This window comes from Mesoplodon bidens (genome assembly GCF_964165515.1).
Source record: "Mesoplodon bidens genome assembly, chromosome: 9".
Taxonomy (NCBI): Eukaryota; Metazoa; Chordata; class Mammalia; order Artiodactyla; family Ziphiidae; genus Mesoplodon; species Mesoplodon bidens.
The window spans coordinates 62,811,865-62,827,372 of NC_138166.1; the positions used below are offsets into that span (position 1 = coordinate 62,811,865).

At 35.6% G+C, this 15,508-nt stretch overlaps 1 protein-coding gene across 8 annotated transcripts in view; it reads left to right on the forward strand.

The window, feature by feature from the left end:
* Positions 1–15,508, forward strand: part of BBS9 (Bardet-Biedl syndrome 9) — a 481,831-nt gene that overhangs the window by 165,649 nt on the left and 300,674 nt on the right. For all 8 annotated transcript variants that reach the window (XM_081244834.1, XM_081244836.1, XM_081244841.1 and 5 more), the window contains one exon: positions 11,816–11,997. In XM_081244834.1, coding sequence (XP_081100960.1) covers positions 11,816–11,997 — 182 coding nt within the window. The remainder of the gene's footprint in view (positions 1–11,815; positions 11,998–15,508) is intronic.

A 15,508-nucleotide genomic window follows, 5' to 3' on the forward strand; every position in this document is an offset into this window, starting at 1 on the left:
TCCTAGCTCAGTGGTTCTCATCTGGGAGAGATTTTGCTACCCAGGGGACGTTTGGCAATGCCTGGAGACATTTTTGGTTGTCATAACACAAAGAGGAGAGAGAGTTTTTATTGGTATTTAGTGGGTTCAGGGCAGGGATAGTGGTAAACATCCTAGAATGCATGGATGCATCCTAGAATGCATTCCCCCACAACAAAGAATTATTTCACTTTCTTCATTTAATTAATTCAGTGAATGTTTATTTAGCCTCCCTCTCTGTGCCAGGTACCGTGCTAGGTTCTGGAGATACGTTTATGAGCAAAACAATCATAGTCACTGAATTTATGGAACTTGTAGTGAGGAAAACTGATATTAAATATATAATTACACAGATAAAGATATTATTTCAATAGTGAAAAGTCCTGAAGGAATAGTAGTACCTTGTTCTTTGGGAGCATGTAAACAAGGGACCTCACCTAGAATGTGAGGTCCTAGGAAAATGTTCTGAGTTGAAATCTGAAGGATGAGTAGACTTGAGCTAAACAAAGATCCTTTTTAAAGGGAGGGGAGGAAGAGCATACCAGGTACTAAAGGGGGAGAATGACAATTCCAACGAAGTGGAAGAGGGAAGTCAGTAGAAGGATAGGGAATGGAGGGCTGGGAAGCATGGGTGGGGGAGGGAAGTGACTACAGTTCAAATAAGCAGGGGTCATAGCTTAATTTAAAGGATTTTTTTTTTTTTTTACTTTTAATATTTATTTATTTATTTATTTGGCTGCGCCCGATCTTAGTTGTGGCATGCGGATCTTCGTTGCCATGTGCGAGATCTTCGTTGCAGCATGTGGGATCTAGTTCCCTGACCAGAGAACAAACCCGGGCCCCCTGCATTGGGAGCACACAGTCTTAACTGCTGGACCACCAGGGAAGTCCCAGGATTTTGATTTTTAAATGGGAAATCACTGGAGGTTTCTGATCCAGGGAATGGTGTGATTAGACTTGAATTTAAAAAAAGGTCCCATTTCTAAAATGTTGTCTAATTCTGTTATTGCCTTACTTAAAAGAGAGTGCTCACAGCCTTCAAGATCTGTCATAGTCTGGCCCATTTGCATTTACAGAGACTTTTCACTTACCTGCCTTGTTTACTGCATGATGTGTTCGAAAGCTGCCTTGATTTTTCTCCTAAAAATATCTGTATATTGATGTTAACATTTTAATTGCTTAAAATAGTGGTCATTATTTTTTCCCACTGACATTCTTCAATAGAATGTTAATCTAAAAAACCCCCCCGGGCTTCCCTGGTGGCGCGGTGGTTGGGAGTCTGCCTGCGGATGCAGGGGACACAGGTTCGTGCCCCGGTCCGGGAGGATCCCACATGCTGCGGAGCGGCTGGGCCCGTGAGCCATGGCCGCTGAGCCTGCGCGTCCGGAGCCTGTGCTCCACAACAGGAGAGGCCACAGTGGTGAGAGGCCCGCGTACCGCAAAAAAAAAAAAACAAAAAACCCCCCCAAAACCCAGAAAAACAAAACAACAAAAATAATAATGCTAATCTAAATAGTAAGAAATACACTTTTCCCCACAGGGTATATTATGATAAAAGCTATTTTAATTTTGGAAGAAAAGTAATGTGGCCCAGAAAGATTTGCATTTTTTGTGAATTAACTCTGATGCAGAAAAGCTCTTATGATTTCTTGCCATACTGCACTTGAGATGACATATGATTGTGTCCCTCTAAAATTCTCCACTTGAAATACCTTTTTTCTGTCCATCTCCTTTTGTTTACATCCAATTTGTTTTTCATCCTCCATGAAGCCTTTCTTGGTTTCATAATATTAACATTTTATAGTGTCCTTTTCTATGTTACTGTTGAACTTTGTTCATTCATTATAGTACTTAGCACATAGGGTCTTGTGTTATCTAGAATGGAATATAAGCACCTATCTTCCTTAGTGACCAGAGATGAACCACACTTCTGTAACCTTTTATGACATGTAATATAGTATTAATTTAAAAATATTATTTTTAACACAATATCATGTAGCTGCACAGTGAGTGCCTATGGAATGAGTGAATGGGAGGGACATGATCAATTCTGTCAAATACTACATGAAATTGAGGAGTACTGAAAAAATTTATTGTTTCTCCTCCATTGGGATCTTTCAGTGGTTTCCTATTGCTTGTGGCGTAAGGTCTACAATTCTTTGCAGGGCATTCAAAGCCTTTGTATTTTTATCATCTTTAATTTTTATCACCCCCACTTTTGCATATGAATCCCCTTGGGGAGAAATAGACTTTCTGGCTGATGGAAACAGGTGTATCTTAATACTTAATGCTGTTCCACTGTTCTGGAATGCCCTCCCCAGCCTATGCAACTCATGTCTTTCCTCCTAGGTCCAATTTGAGTCTTACTTTACCTGCTTACTTTTTCTTCATAGCACCTGTCACCTTTGAACTTACTATATATTTATTTCTTTTGTTCATTGTATTTCCTCTCCTTACCAGAATGTGAACTCCTGGAGGACAGAGATTTTTGTGTCGTTTCTTCACTGGTATTTGATTTGAGAACTATGTCTGGCACATCTTTGATACTCACATAGATATTTGTTGAATATCTATTTGGTTCTGGCTTTGGTAAAACACCTCCTGAATGCCCTGTACTCTATGCAGGGTGTGTGTGTGTGTGTGTGTGTGTGTGTGTGTGTGTGTGTGTGTGTGTGTGTGTGTGTGTGTGTGTGTGTGTGTGTGTGTGTGTGTGTGTGTGTGTGTGTGTGTGTGTGTGTGTGTGTGTGTGTGTGTGTGTGTGTGTGTGTGTGTGTGTGTGTGTCCCCTTTAAGGAAAATGCTTTGCTGGAATACCCTGCTCCTTCTCTTATCCAATTCCTGCTTGTGTTATCTCCTCTAGAAAGCATTCTCTCTGCTCACTGTCTGATTTTGATATTCTTTCACTTTGTTTTTATTGGTTCCCTTGCTTACATCCATCATCCATCAGAGCATGCTTCATACATCTCATACATTCTTGTTTGATTTACATATCTGTAATGGCCACTGTACTTTAAGTCCTTTGAGGAAAATGACCAGTGTAACCTGCCTATCTATCTATAACATCTAGAATGATGCCTGGATACAGTAAGTTCTAAATAAACACATAATTTTCAATAATGAAAGAGGTTAGAGTTAAGTCCTTATAAATGTATTTTGCTTCCCCAGTGCAAAATAGGCACTTCTAGAAGTTATATCTTTTCTTTTTTTTCTGGTTAGCAATTTACCTGTTCAGTCTTGTGAACGTAATTAGCCAGATTTAGCAGTCTTGTGTGACTTTCTAGTAAGTCTAATAAGAGATAGGTTTGAAAGAGCAAGCTCACATCTGAGTTTTTGATGCTTAGAAATTTCTTTACTACAAGTGGTATTTTGTTCAGTCTCCCCAACTACAGCCTCTGTAATTTCTGCAATTTGCTGTGACAACTTCTTTTGGCAGAGCTATTTTTACTATGATATGTTTGGACTCTGGCCTTGGCTCCCCCATTTTACTTGTCCTTTTCTTGGGCATTCTAATTACCATGTCTCTCGTATTAAATAATCCAGCTCTTGATTATCGAGGCTAATTGTGGATAGCAATAATAACTAAAAACCATTTACACAAACCTCAAATTACACCTTAAAAATTGTTTTAAATTTTCCATTCTTGGGAAGTCAACATGGAATGGTGGGCAAAAATATACTTCACTGTGAATCAGGAAACTTAGATTCTATGCTTGATTCTTCCTGGCTCCCAGATTTTGTATTCAGTACGAACTATGTATGTCAAAAAGTATTGATATGAAGCTTTGCCTGAGCGATGGTCATACAGAGAAGAACAAACAAGGCCTAATTATTTTTAAAAATTGCAAAAGTAACTCCTCAGCACATCAGAGCTAAAAATACACAGGTGGTTTCCTTAATGCCTGACTTAATTCCGGTAAGGGCTTAATACATTAGAAAATAATGGCACCAAATCATGTCTTCTTTCATGTATCAGGGAAGGACTCCAACATCTAGTTTTATTTATGGAAAGATTCATTGCTTTGAACTTTTACTTTAGAAAATGTTCTTATTTTCCTTGGGAGAGACTATATTTGCATACTAGCTTTCTTGGCATTCATACGTTCAAGGCTCAGTGCCAGGTTAGAGCCACCACCTGCATATTCTTATCTTCCCACTCCTTTTGGCATTGTCTTATTATTTGATGATTAGAAGGAATAAGGAAGGGACATTAGATAACTGTAAATAAAGTTGGGTTTATCTTATATTGATCTAAAGGGTTCCATTTAAAGTATTATGGACAATTACAGAGGTCTTCTAGATTTACTTGTTAGTCTATAATTATTGATTGGTATATGGAATGTTGTGGTATTTTTGTATTTGCTTATGACTTAGTATTAGAGGTGAATTTTGAATTCTTTTGGAAAATTTCATATAGATGAAGTCATTGTGTCTGGCATTGAGGGACACAAATTCAGTGTCACATAATTCCTGCCCTGAGGGAATTAACAGCCTGGTTAAAGGTGACTAACATGCAAAAATTTAAAGAAATGCTATAACATTTTGTAGGTGCTATTATATAAGTATTATTTAGTGGGTATAGTAAAGTGGTCTATTTTATTTGAAGGTAGTAAGATTGGCTGTGGAAGAGACACTTTTTAAAAGAGGAGTCAGTGTTAGCATCAAAAAGTAATGATGCCTTTAATTATTTTGGGGGGAAAGGGTCACATTGATGGGCCCACACTTTGGCTTGTTAGTTTTTTGTTTTTTTTTTTTACCAGTGAATCAGTTGCTATGGAATTGTTGCTTCATTTAAGTAGCTATATGTCAACAAGGTACTTAAAAATACCAAGTATTCACATAAATCATCTCTCTCTCTCTCTATTTCACACACACACACACACACACACAGTTAAAAGTTCTGTGTGTCTGTTTATGCATGTGTGAATAAGGTTGGGAATGGGTGCTAAAATGTGAGTCAGGTCCCAGCTCATGTCAAGGTAGATTTTATACGTTATCACTAAAAGTATTTTGTGTTGGTGGTATCACTTTATATGTATTTGTGTAGTATGTATACACTTTATTTGCTTCTTTTTAAACCCCCAATTTTTGTATCATGGAAAAGTTTAAATGTATACAAAGTAAATGGACAAAGTAAATGGATGGCATCATGAACTCCCTTGTAGCCAGTGCTCAGCTTCAACACTTATCAGTGTTCTGGCATGCTGGCTTTTTCTACCCCTCTGCCTACCCTATTTTTAAATTCCTTTTTTAAAGGTAAAATTTATATACATTGGGAATCACAAACCTTAACTGTACAGTTTTGACAAATGGATATACACCTGTGTAACCCATAGTTCTCTCAAGTTATAGAACATTTCCATCACAGAAACTTTCCCTGTGTCCCTTTCCAGTTAATAATCCCCTTCTCCCCTGCTTCCAGGTAACAACTGTTCATATTTTTTTCATAATAGATTTGTGTTGCCCGTTCTAGAACTTCATATAAATGGTATCACACAGTATGTACTTTTTATATCTGTCATTTTTTCAGCATAATATTTTTCAACATTCATTTTTGTTGTTGCATGTACCAGTGTTGGTTTATTTTTTGCTACTGAGTAATGTTCCATTCAATGAATGTATCATAACTTGTTTATCTCATTTTATGTATGAGCCTTTTTGTGGACATATGTTTTCATTTATTTTAGATGAATAACTAGGAGTAAAATTGCTGGGTTAGAGGGTTGGTATATGTTTAGTCTAATGAGAAACTGCCAAACTGTTTTGCACATTAGTTAAACCATTTTACACTCCCACCAGTGATATATAAGAGTTTTGGTTGCTCCACATCCTCTCCAGCATTTAATGCAGTCAATCTTTTAAATTTAGACATTCTGATGTATGTGTGGTGGTAGCGAATTGTGATTTTAATTTGCATTTCCCTAATGACTAATAATATTGAGCATTTTTTCTTAGCTTGTTGACAGTTTTTATACTTTACTCTGTGAAATATCTATGCAAGTCTTGCCCAGTTGAATTTTGTATGTGTGGGTGTGTGTGTGGGTGTGTGTGTGTCTTGGTCATTTGTTATAGTAGTTCTTTATATGCAGAGGACACAAGTCCTTTTCCTCAATTACTATAGATTTATAGTGTGTCTTGAAGTCAGTTTATGAAAGCCCTCCATCTCTATTCTTTTTTTCAAGATTGTTTTGCCATTCTAGGTGTTTTTATTGGCACTTCCATAGAAATGTGGAAATCAGCTTGTTAGTTTCTACAAAAAAAAGCTTTCTGGGATTTTCATTTGGATTGTGTTACATTATGGAGCATTTTGGTGAGAATCAACATTTTAAACTATATTGAGTCTTTTAGGGTACATCTTTTTAAAGCATATTTTGCTCATGTCACTCACTAGCTCAAAAGCCTTTACTGGTTCCACAATTACATAGATTAAAGCTTAAGATCTTTAGATGGCTTTATTCCCAAGAGTCTCTTTCCTCTTTTTTTTTTTAATTCAATGAATGTTGTATCCAAGTTGCTTGTTCTTTCTCATACATAGTCTAAACTTTTCTCCCTCTTCTTCTCTCATGTTCTCCATGCTGAATGTTCTTCACACCTGTTCTCCAAATCCCAAAGGCTCAAATACTACAGATATTTATGTTATAATGTAATAAATTACAAGTTAACAGTAAGAAGGCTTTAAAAATAAATTGCCACATTTAGAATGTATAAACAACAATGTCCTATGGTATAGCACAGGGAACTATATCCAATCTTCTGGGATAAACCATATGGAAAAGAATATTAAAAAAAGAATGTCTATGTGTGTAAAACTGAGCCACTTTTCTATACAGCAGAGATTGGCACAGCATTGTAAATCAACTATATGTCAAGTAAAAAACAAACAAACAAGCAAAATAAATTGTTGTGGGGCAGATCACTTCAAATTTATACAACTGTGGTTGGAGCACCAAAAAAGCAAAGCAAAGCAAACCAACCAACCAAGAAACCAATCAACCAACCAAACAAACCAAACCCAAATAACAGTCATATTAAAATAGGACTTTACTTTTAAATAGAAAGATGATGGTAGCGTGAAGGAAGCATTGAGGAAAAAAGAGCAAAAGACAAACTGAACATGAGAACCATGTAAGAAGCACTTTCAATCCAGGACATATTTGCAAACTGAGCCAAAAAGAAAAGTGGAATAATGGTGCTTTGTATATAGCCATGTACTATATTTTTCTGCTACTACTTGGAGGTTCAAAACATTCAGATAGGGGCTTCCCTGGTGGCGCAGTAGTTGAGAGTCTGCCTACCGATGCAGGAGACACGGGTTCATGCCCCGGTCCGGGAAGATCCCACATGCCGCGGAGTGACTGGGCCCGTGAGCCATGGCCGCTGAACCTGCGCGTCCGGGACCTGTGCTCTGCAACGGGAGAGGCCACAACAGTGAGAGGCCCACATACCGCAAAAACAACAACAACAACAAAAACATTCAGGTGATGGATAAAAGAGTATGAACCAACTTCAAAGTTCTGTTGACATCATTTCCTTGCTTACAAATCACATGTGAGTTAATTCATATTTCAGAAATAATCTGAAGAATAGACTGAATTTCAGTGTCCAGCTTAAGCTTTTATTTCCTCCATCAAAATTTCCCTGATTCCCTTGGCTAGAAATGACATTCCTACTTCTGAACACTAAAGTACTTTATACTTGTCTTATAGCTCTTATGTTTTCCACCCCATGCATACTTATCGAGGTGCATGTCTTATTCTTTTACAGGGTTGCAATCTTTTCAAGCTCATTTCTGATTTTATTTGTGCGTGCTCTATAGCACTTCAAATGGCATCCTGCATATAACAGGTGTTTGAAAATATTTGATGAATGAATGAATGAGTGAATGAATGATGAGCAAATGAAATATAGTAGAGAAATGAGAGGCAGATAGTAAATAAAAGAGACTAGATGCAAATCATGCACCTTCCTACTTTTTGTTTTCTGTTTCAGTTTATTTTGGTAAAGGCATGAAAGAATCCAAAATTTAAGTTTTTAAGATTTCTTTGATATCTGTATATGATAATAAAAACCAGACTTTGATGATTTGATAATTTAAAATATTTCTATTTTGCATAAAGTGCAGCTGGACAAGAACCGTTAGATTCAGTGCATGTTCTTTTCATTTGTTTTTAAAGCTATTATTCATTTGTTTTATTGTATTAGCAAAAGAAACTGTTCATTTTTTATCTTTTGAGCTGTATTTCAAATACTTTCAAGTTACTCATTTTATAGATTGGCCTTGTCAGAAAAAGAGAACTACATAAAAGTTTTAATTCCATAGATTATTTAACCTTTAAATTGCTGATTCAAGTGAATTGTACATTTTCTTTGACCTTTTTCTTTTGGGATATACTCATTTTCATTGACTTGTAAGAGTTCTTTACATAGTAGATGAAACATACAAAATTGTTTTTATAGGTCAAAAACAGTTGGATATCCACAACTTCATATGATTCAACTTAAATCATATATTTATGTTGGTTGCCAAGGTTTTCCCAGTTTGTTCTTTTTACTGTGATGTATTTTTAAAGCATAGAACAAGTTTTAAATTTTTTTATGGTTTAATTTAGAGATCCTTTGCTTTGTCCTCTATTGCTTTCTTGCAGCAAAAGTTCTTTCCATCCCAAGGGCAGATAAATATTTTTGTAGTTTCATATGTTTTAATTTAACTTTTAAAATCCATCTGGAATTTTGTTTGAATGTGTTGTTAAGGCCAGGATCTGTTTACTGAGTGAAGAAACAATTACCCTCAGATTCTTGAGCTAACTCTATTGTTTAATTTTATGCCCCATTGCTAAAATCACAAAATTATTATGTGTCCTAACAATATAACATCTTTGACCTTGAGTCCTCATAAAATACATTATTCTGGTTCCTTGGTTTAGCTGATGTATTTCAAGGACCAGAGTAATCTAGAGACTTTCATTTTAAAAGTGTTTACTCTAAGGATGTAAGTAATAAGGCACACAATACTTGATTTACTTGATGGCTTCTTCTAACATAAAATTCTATCACTCAGAAAATTTTACACAGTAACTCACATGGACAGTATTGTTTTAAAAATGTTCTTTAAGTAGAAAGATTAAAAAAATCTTGATTGTGTTCTTCTTTTATACTTAAATTGGACTTTATACTTAAGTTGGGCTTAACTTTAGGAACGATATATATATATATATATATATATATTTATATATATATTTAAAATTTTTCCTTTGCATTTAAGATACCGAGTGATGACATTACTTATGTATTAAGTAGTGGTATAGACCTGTGTCAAAGTATTTTTTCCATCATAGATGTTTTAAACAGAAATTTCACTGATTTATTCTAAAATTTTTAGAGCTTGTGTTAGTGTTCCTGTGGAATAAAACATGCAATGTTAAATGAATTCAGCTATTCTAAATTTCTGTTATTTGATCGAAATTGTATGTAATGGCTCTAATAACATTGATAAGAAAAAAGTAAATTGTTTAAGTTTTGTAATTTAGTGTTAAGACATTCTGGTGATGCTTGTTAAGCTCTTTGAGTGGGTAAAGACCCTGGCTTCTCCCTTTTCTGTTTGGACACCTCAAAACACCAGTAAAGAATTTTTTCTTTTTGAGATGCTGAAGAAATATGTGTATACACTACTATTCAAACTCTCTCTATCTGAACTCAACAACTTAATAGGTTCAGATAAATTTTTAGATAAATCCCTATGTCTAAATTGTTGCTATTTGCCATCTAAAACAGTGGGATGAAACTGATTCTGTAATAAGCTATCCAATTCAAAGACCAAATAAATTTGGATAGTGAGGTATATTTGTAATGCCTCATGCTAGGTTTCCTTTATAATGGATCACTCAAAGGGGGAAGATAAAATGGAAATACCCTTTTGGATTCAAAGGGCTGATGATCACCACATTGTCTGAGAAGCTCTGCCTTTTAGTTTCCTAGCGTTTCCTTAGGACTTACTGGGTTCTCAGACTTTAGTAGGTCTGGGTGGAATGGGGAACAGACTACAGTCACAACTAACTCAGTAGGGACAGAGGTTTGCCCTCTTGAAATGGGCTTGTCAGAGCTGGAAGTTGGGATTTCCATGGCCACTAAGTGGCTTCAGTTGCCTGCAAGGAAAGGGTCAGGCCCAGAGATACTACAGGGGTGAAAACATTTTATTTTAGGAAAATAATTTTATTTGGGAGTATTTATTTTCTGAGCTATTTTGACGGAACCAGTTTGTTAAACTTAAAGACCTTTGAGGATCATCTCGTTTCACCCTCTCATTTTAGACATAAAGCATTTAGGAAGACTTCTCCAAGTTGACTCAGCTACATAGAGCAGAGTCAGAGCTAGAACCCAAGTCCCCTTTTTAGTTTTTAGCTAGTTTTTTGGCTATCAAATCAGTGATACCAATCTATTTTTTATTTTTCTGAAGTCACATTACAGAATTATGTATATATCCTGGAGAAAGTATGTACAGGAATATTGTGTTGAAGGCAGGTGGTGAAGCGGTTGCTGGTGGCCACCTTATGGGAAGGATTGAGCAATGGTAGTATTTACTGTCAATCAAGTTGAGCTTTTAGATTAATGAGCTGACCACTTGCCATGACCCAAAGTTGGGGAGTTTTAAAAATTCTTATTTGTTCTGAATGAGCCCTAGACCCTTATATACCTTAACTCCTTTTCTTCAGATAAATAGCAACACTTCTTTTCAAGTTCTTTTCTCTCTCAAGTTTTCTGTTGTTTTTGACTAATATTTAACCTTTAGAAAAGTGTTGGAAAACTTGTTTTTTTGTTTTTTTTAAATCACAGACCAATAGAAAACACAACAAACAAATCTAAAACAAATTCATTTTATATCAGTTCAAAATGACTTATGGCAATATTGAATTTTTTTCCCTTTGGGCAAGGTAGGGAGGAAGCCAATAGTGTTCATCTCAGCTACTTTTTATAGCAAGTTCAGGGAAATGTACAACTTTTATTTTTAAGCATTTATGCTAAAGTTATCTATAATTTATATATTATGGCTGTTTCTAGAGAATAACAGAAATGAGGGAGCCTAAGAGAGAAGGAAGAGTGAAAGGATGGGGAGGAAAAGAGATAATCAGGATAAGAGTGATGGAGAAAGAGCTACTAAATGAGAAAATGGGATACTTCTATCTAAGAGTGAAGGGAAAGAGAGAACAGACCAGAGAGCTACTTGAATAGGAGTGCGTGTGAAGGAAGCCATGGTGAGTGGACCTGGGGAGGGAGGGGAAGCACGTCCCAAGTGTAGAGAGAAGGAAAAGGAAAAGAGCAGTGAGCACATTTCTCTTCAAGGCCTCGTAGGGCTTCCTCCACTAACCTTCCCATTCCCCTGGATTGTCCCATCTTCCCTCCTGTGCCTCAGCCCTAGTCTTCAGCCAGCCAGTAGCCTAGCTCTTGATCCATTGTAGCTCCTATGTGTTGTTCACTGCTTATTATGAATCTGCCAAGTGGGAGGTGCAGTGAGGATTGAATGATACAAGTAAGACCTTGAAAAGCTCTTAGAGCAGGAGTTGCCACATAGTTATGTCCCCAAAAATGGAAGCTTGAATAATAATTGTTATATTTCTGTAAATATAAATCATGTTTGAAACATTTAAATTGAGTCCTTGATGTAAAACTTTAGAAATAGATACATTATATAGTCATTTTCTTAATGGTATGTTGAAGCTGAATCGAATGAAAATCTAGTTGGTCTAGATTAAATCTAAATCCACCAAAAATTTTAATTATGTCTCATTTTCTCCTCCTTTTTGTAGTGATTTAAATGGAGTGATAGTCACTCTGAGTGATGATGGTCACTTGCAATGTTCTTACCTGGGGACAGACCCTTCTTTGTTCCAAGCTCCAAAAGTTGAATCTAGAGAACTAAACTATGATGAACTTGATATAGAATTGAAAGAACTTCAGAAAATCATCAAAGATGTTAACAAATCACAAGGTATCTCATTTGCAGCTTTTTATTATTTGATTTTAGTATTCATTGTAAAATTTATGTTATTTTGTATATGGATAATGTTTTGTACATATTAGTTGATTTTCTCCCCCAGGCTTAATTAAAGTCATTTTTGTAAAAACAGCATTGCTCTTTAACACACTAGTCTTTGTGCTTAATTTGTATTTTATAGCTTCTGGAAAATATGTCCTATTTAAGGTAATACTTTTGTTAGTGTGTTTCAGGGACAGTGCTGAGTTTTTTTCTTTAAACTCTAAGAAAGGAACATGTATTTCTTTGGATAGTGGTTTAGACCTTTAGAATTACATTAAGGTTTAGAGTGATCATTTATTAACTTCTAATATCCATGAAAAAATTTTAGTTGCTTCTTTGAAAAGAAACCAAAGCAGTATGTGAATTACTACTTTGTTACTAAAAATGTAGTCATTTGCAGCCTAGTGATATAATTTATGTTAGTAGTTCATTAGCCATCCAAATGGAGTGTAGCCTGTGGTATGCTGATTTCTAATGACTCAGAGGCTGATGATATTTTCAGTTCTTGAGTTTTGTATAACTCAATATTATCTTACTTTGGGATTCACAAGGGTATAATTTTACTGTAAATTAAAAGGAGAAACAAAACAGCAATCCTGCAGTTTGAGTTGGACATGTGAAAAGCATTACTTTAAGTTCCCTTCTCAGGGTCAGGTAAAAGTATTGTTTTAATGAGAAAAAATATGGACTATTTTCACTTAAAAGAAATGTTAAAACAAGCAGGAATAATAAAAGAAGCAGAGCATCAAAAGCCAACCAAAACAACAGAGCCAATCTTAATCTTGATCCAATCACTTTCCTAGATTTATGTATTTTTGAGTCCATATTACCAAGAGACATTCAGAGGAATTTAGATAATATATTAAAAATATTAATATTAAAATAAAATTATTATGCTTTGGTTTTACACATTCTCTTAGAAAGTTTTGAAAGTAAACAAGTGAAACTTAGGTCTTTTAAGTACCTCCAGTTATTTAAAAACCCATGTGTTGTCAGGACCCTCATGTCAAATAGGGAATAGTTAAAACTGGATGTGTCATATTGCACATTTTTTTCCATTTTTGATACTAGTGTTTTGGGATTAATGGAATATAAATCTCATTTTGTCACTTAAAAATGTAATTGGAGAAGAGTGGCATACATATGAAACATGAAACTTCCAGAGTTGGTTAAATAAATTTAATGTGGCTTTTCACTACAAATTTTGTGTCTTGAGATTTTGGCCTTTCCATAAACAATGTGCTAATGATATTTTGATTAACACTTGATTATGTAAAACATTTCTCAGGTAAATCCCTTACAGCTAAAAGTTATTTTTTTGGTGGCCATAGTGATGCCCTTGGGTGAGAAGGGTTAGGCTGTTTTACTTGTCATTACCCTGATTCTTCTGTGTATCTTGAAATAAGTGCTAATTAAGCTAGGGATGAACCTACAGACTTGAGTGCAAAGTTTATTATTTATATAACCTCAAAGTTAATATTTGAAGTTCTCTGCCCCTTCTTTGCCACCATCATTTGGTTTTATTCCTACAAAAGAAACCGAGACTCTTAAAGAAGAGAAACTTTTAACATATTTCATTTCTAGATATGGAAAAAATTTAGTATTCTCTACACTTATAAAATTGTGGTATATTTGTTCATTAAAATACCTGTAATTATATAAAAGCACCAAGTCATTTCATTACAGAAGATTATGAGAAGTTAAAACTCTGAACTTTTTGCTGACCTCATTATTCATTTAAATGCCACCTATTTTAGTACAGTGACTTTAACTTGCAAAAAAGAAGTTCACAGTCTTGTGGGTTATGTTCAGCACTTAAAAGCTTTTTTTATTTCTTCAAAGCAAGAATTGCAGCAAAATGTAAAGCCAATTTAAAGAGTATATTTTGTTGTACACATGGTATATATTATCTACTGTAATAAAAGTAATTTTGAAGCTGATTTTATGTGTGTAAGTTATATGAGGGATGTATGTTGTAAGCATGAAATTATAGTAATAATTTCTTTATGGCTTATGGATTTTGAAGCTTTTCATACTCAACTCATTAGTGAGAATCCTGCCTTGCATTTCTGTTACTAGTAGTCAACAACATCTATCAGTAGGCACTTTCAAAAACAGAGTTTCCTTATGATTGATTTAGACAGTTGATATGTTCTTTACTTGGGATGGATATGAAGGAAAGGGTACAATACTGAGATAGACTCCCACACAGCATAGTTGTGTCTTCAGGAAGGGAAAGAGAGCAGTAAGACATGGGCGTATAAATGAAAGTCTTCACCCATTTGAAATATGTCTAGGATAACTAAGTTGCTTCTACCATTGAGTAGTAGAAACATTTGTACTTGGTAACCTTGTTGGAAGATGTGCTATTCAGGTTTATGTCCGGCTGCATATAACAGAATGCCTAAATAGGGTGGCTTAAATAAGGCACAGGTTTATTTCTTTCTCATGGAAAAGAAGTCCAGTAATGGGCAGTCCAGGGTTGATTTGGCAGTTCCGAAGTCATCAAGGACTCTGATTCCTTCTCACCCAGGGTCTTCTGTTGGTCTAGGATGGCTTCTGGAACTCCTGCCCTCACATCTGCAGCTGAGTCAGCCCACTTAACGATCTTTCCTGGAAGCCACACCCTGAACAGCTTCCACTTACATCTCACTGGCCACTCCAAGCTGCAAAAGAGCCTGGGAAATTTAGCATTTTGGTTGAGCACTTTGTTACTTAGGATAAAATTGGACTCTTTTTTAGTAAAGAAGAACTGAAGAATCTTTACTGGGTGGGCAACAAGCAGCCTTTTGTACTCTCACTAAGTTGTGGAAATTCTTATTCCAAACAGTGTAATATTGGTGGGAATGCCTGGTGGCAATTGTAGGTGGTTCTTCTCTTTGTGAGACAGCTGATTCATGTGACATCATCCAGGTGCTTTCTATATTTTCAATCAGCCATCCTCAGTGTGGGGGGATGTTTCCTCTCAGGGTCACAGGGTGATTTTAGCAGTTCCAGACATTATGTGCAAGTATGATTTCCAGGGAAGAAGAGAGATATTTCTCCCAAGTGTCCCCATTTATTAGGGAGGACTAGCTTTCCCAGAAGCATGTACCAGCATGCCGACTCCCACCTTTCCTCACCTCACATCTGCCAGGATTAGGCTCCATGCTCACGACTAAAACAACAAAAGTTCAGGGGAATGAAATCATCATGATGGGATTTGACCAATTCAATAACTTTGAGATGAGGTGAATGCCTCAACAGAATTAGTGTTCTGCCACAAAGAAGGAGGAGGGAAGAATGAATGTTGGGGGACAGCCAATAATCTGTCATATATATATGTATATATACACACATATGTATGTGCATATGTATTATTTATGTTTCTTGTTTATTTAGGATCTCTATAACTTGTTCATAATATCTCATTATGCACTATAAACATTTTTTAAATTGTGAAATTTTCAATTGTAAAGAGAAA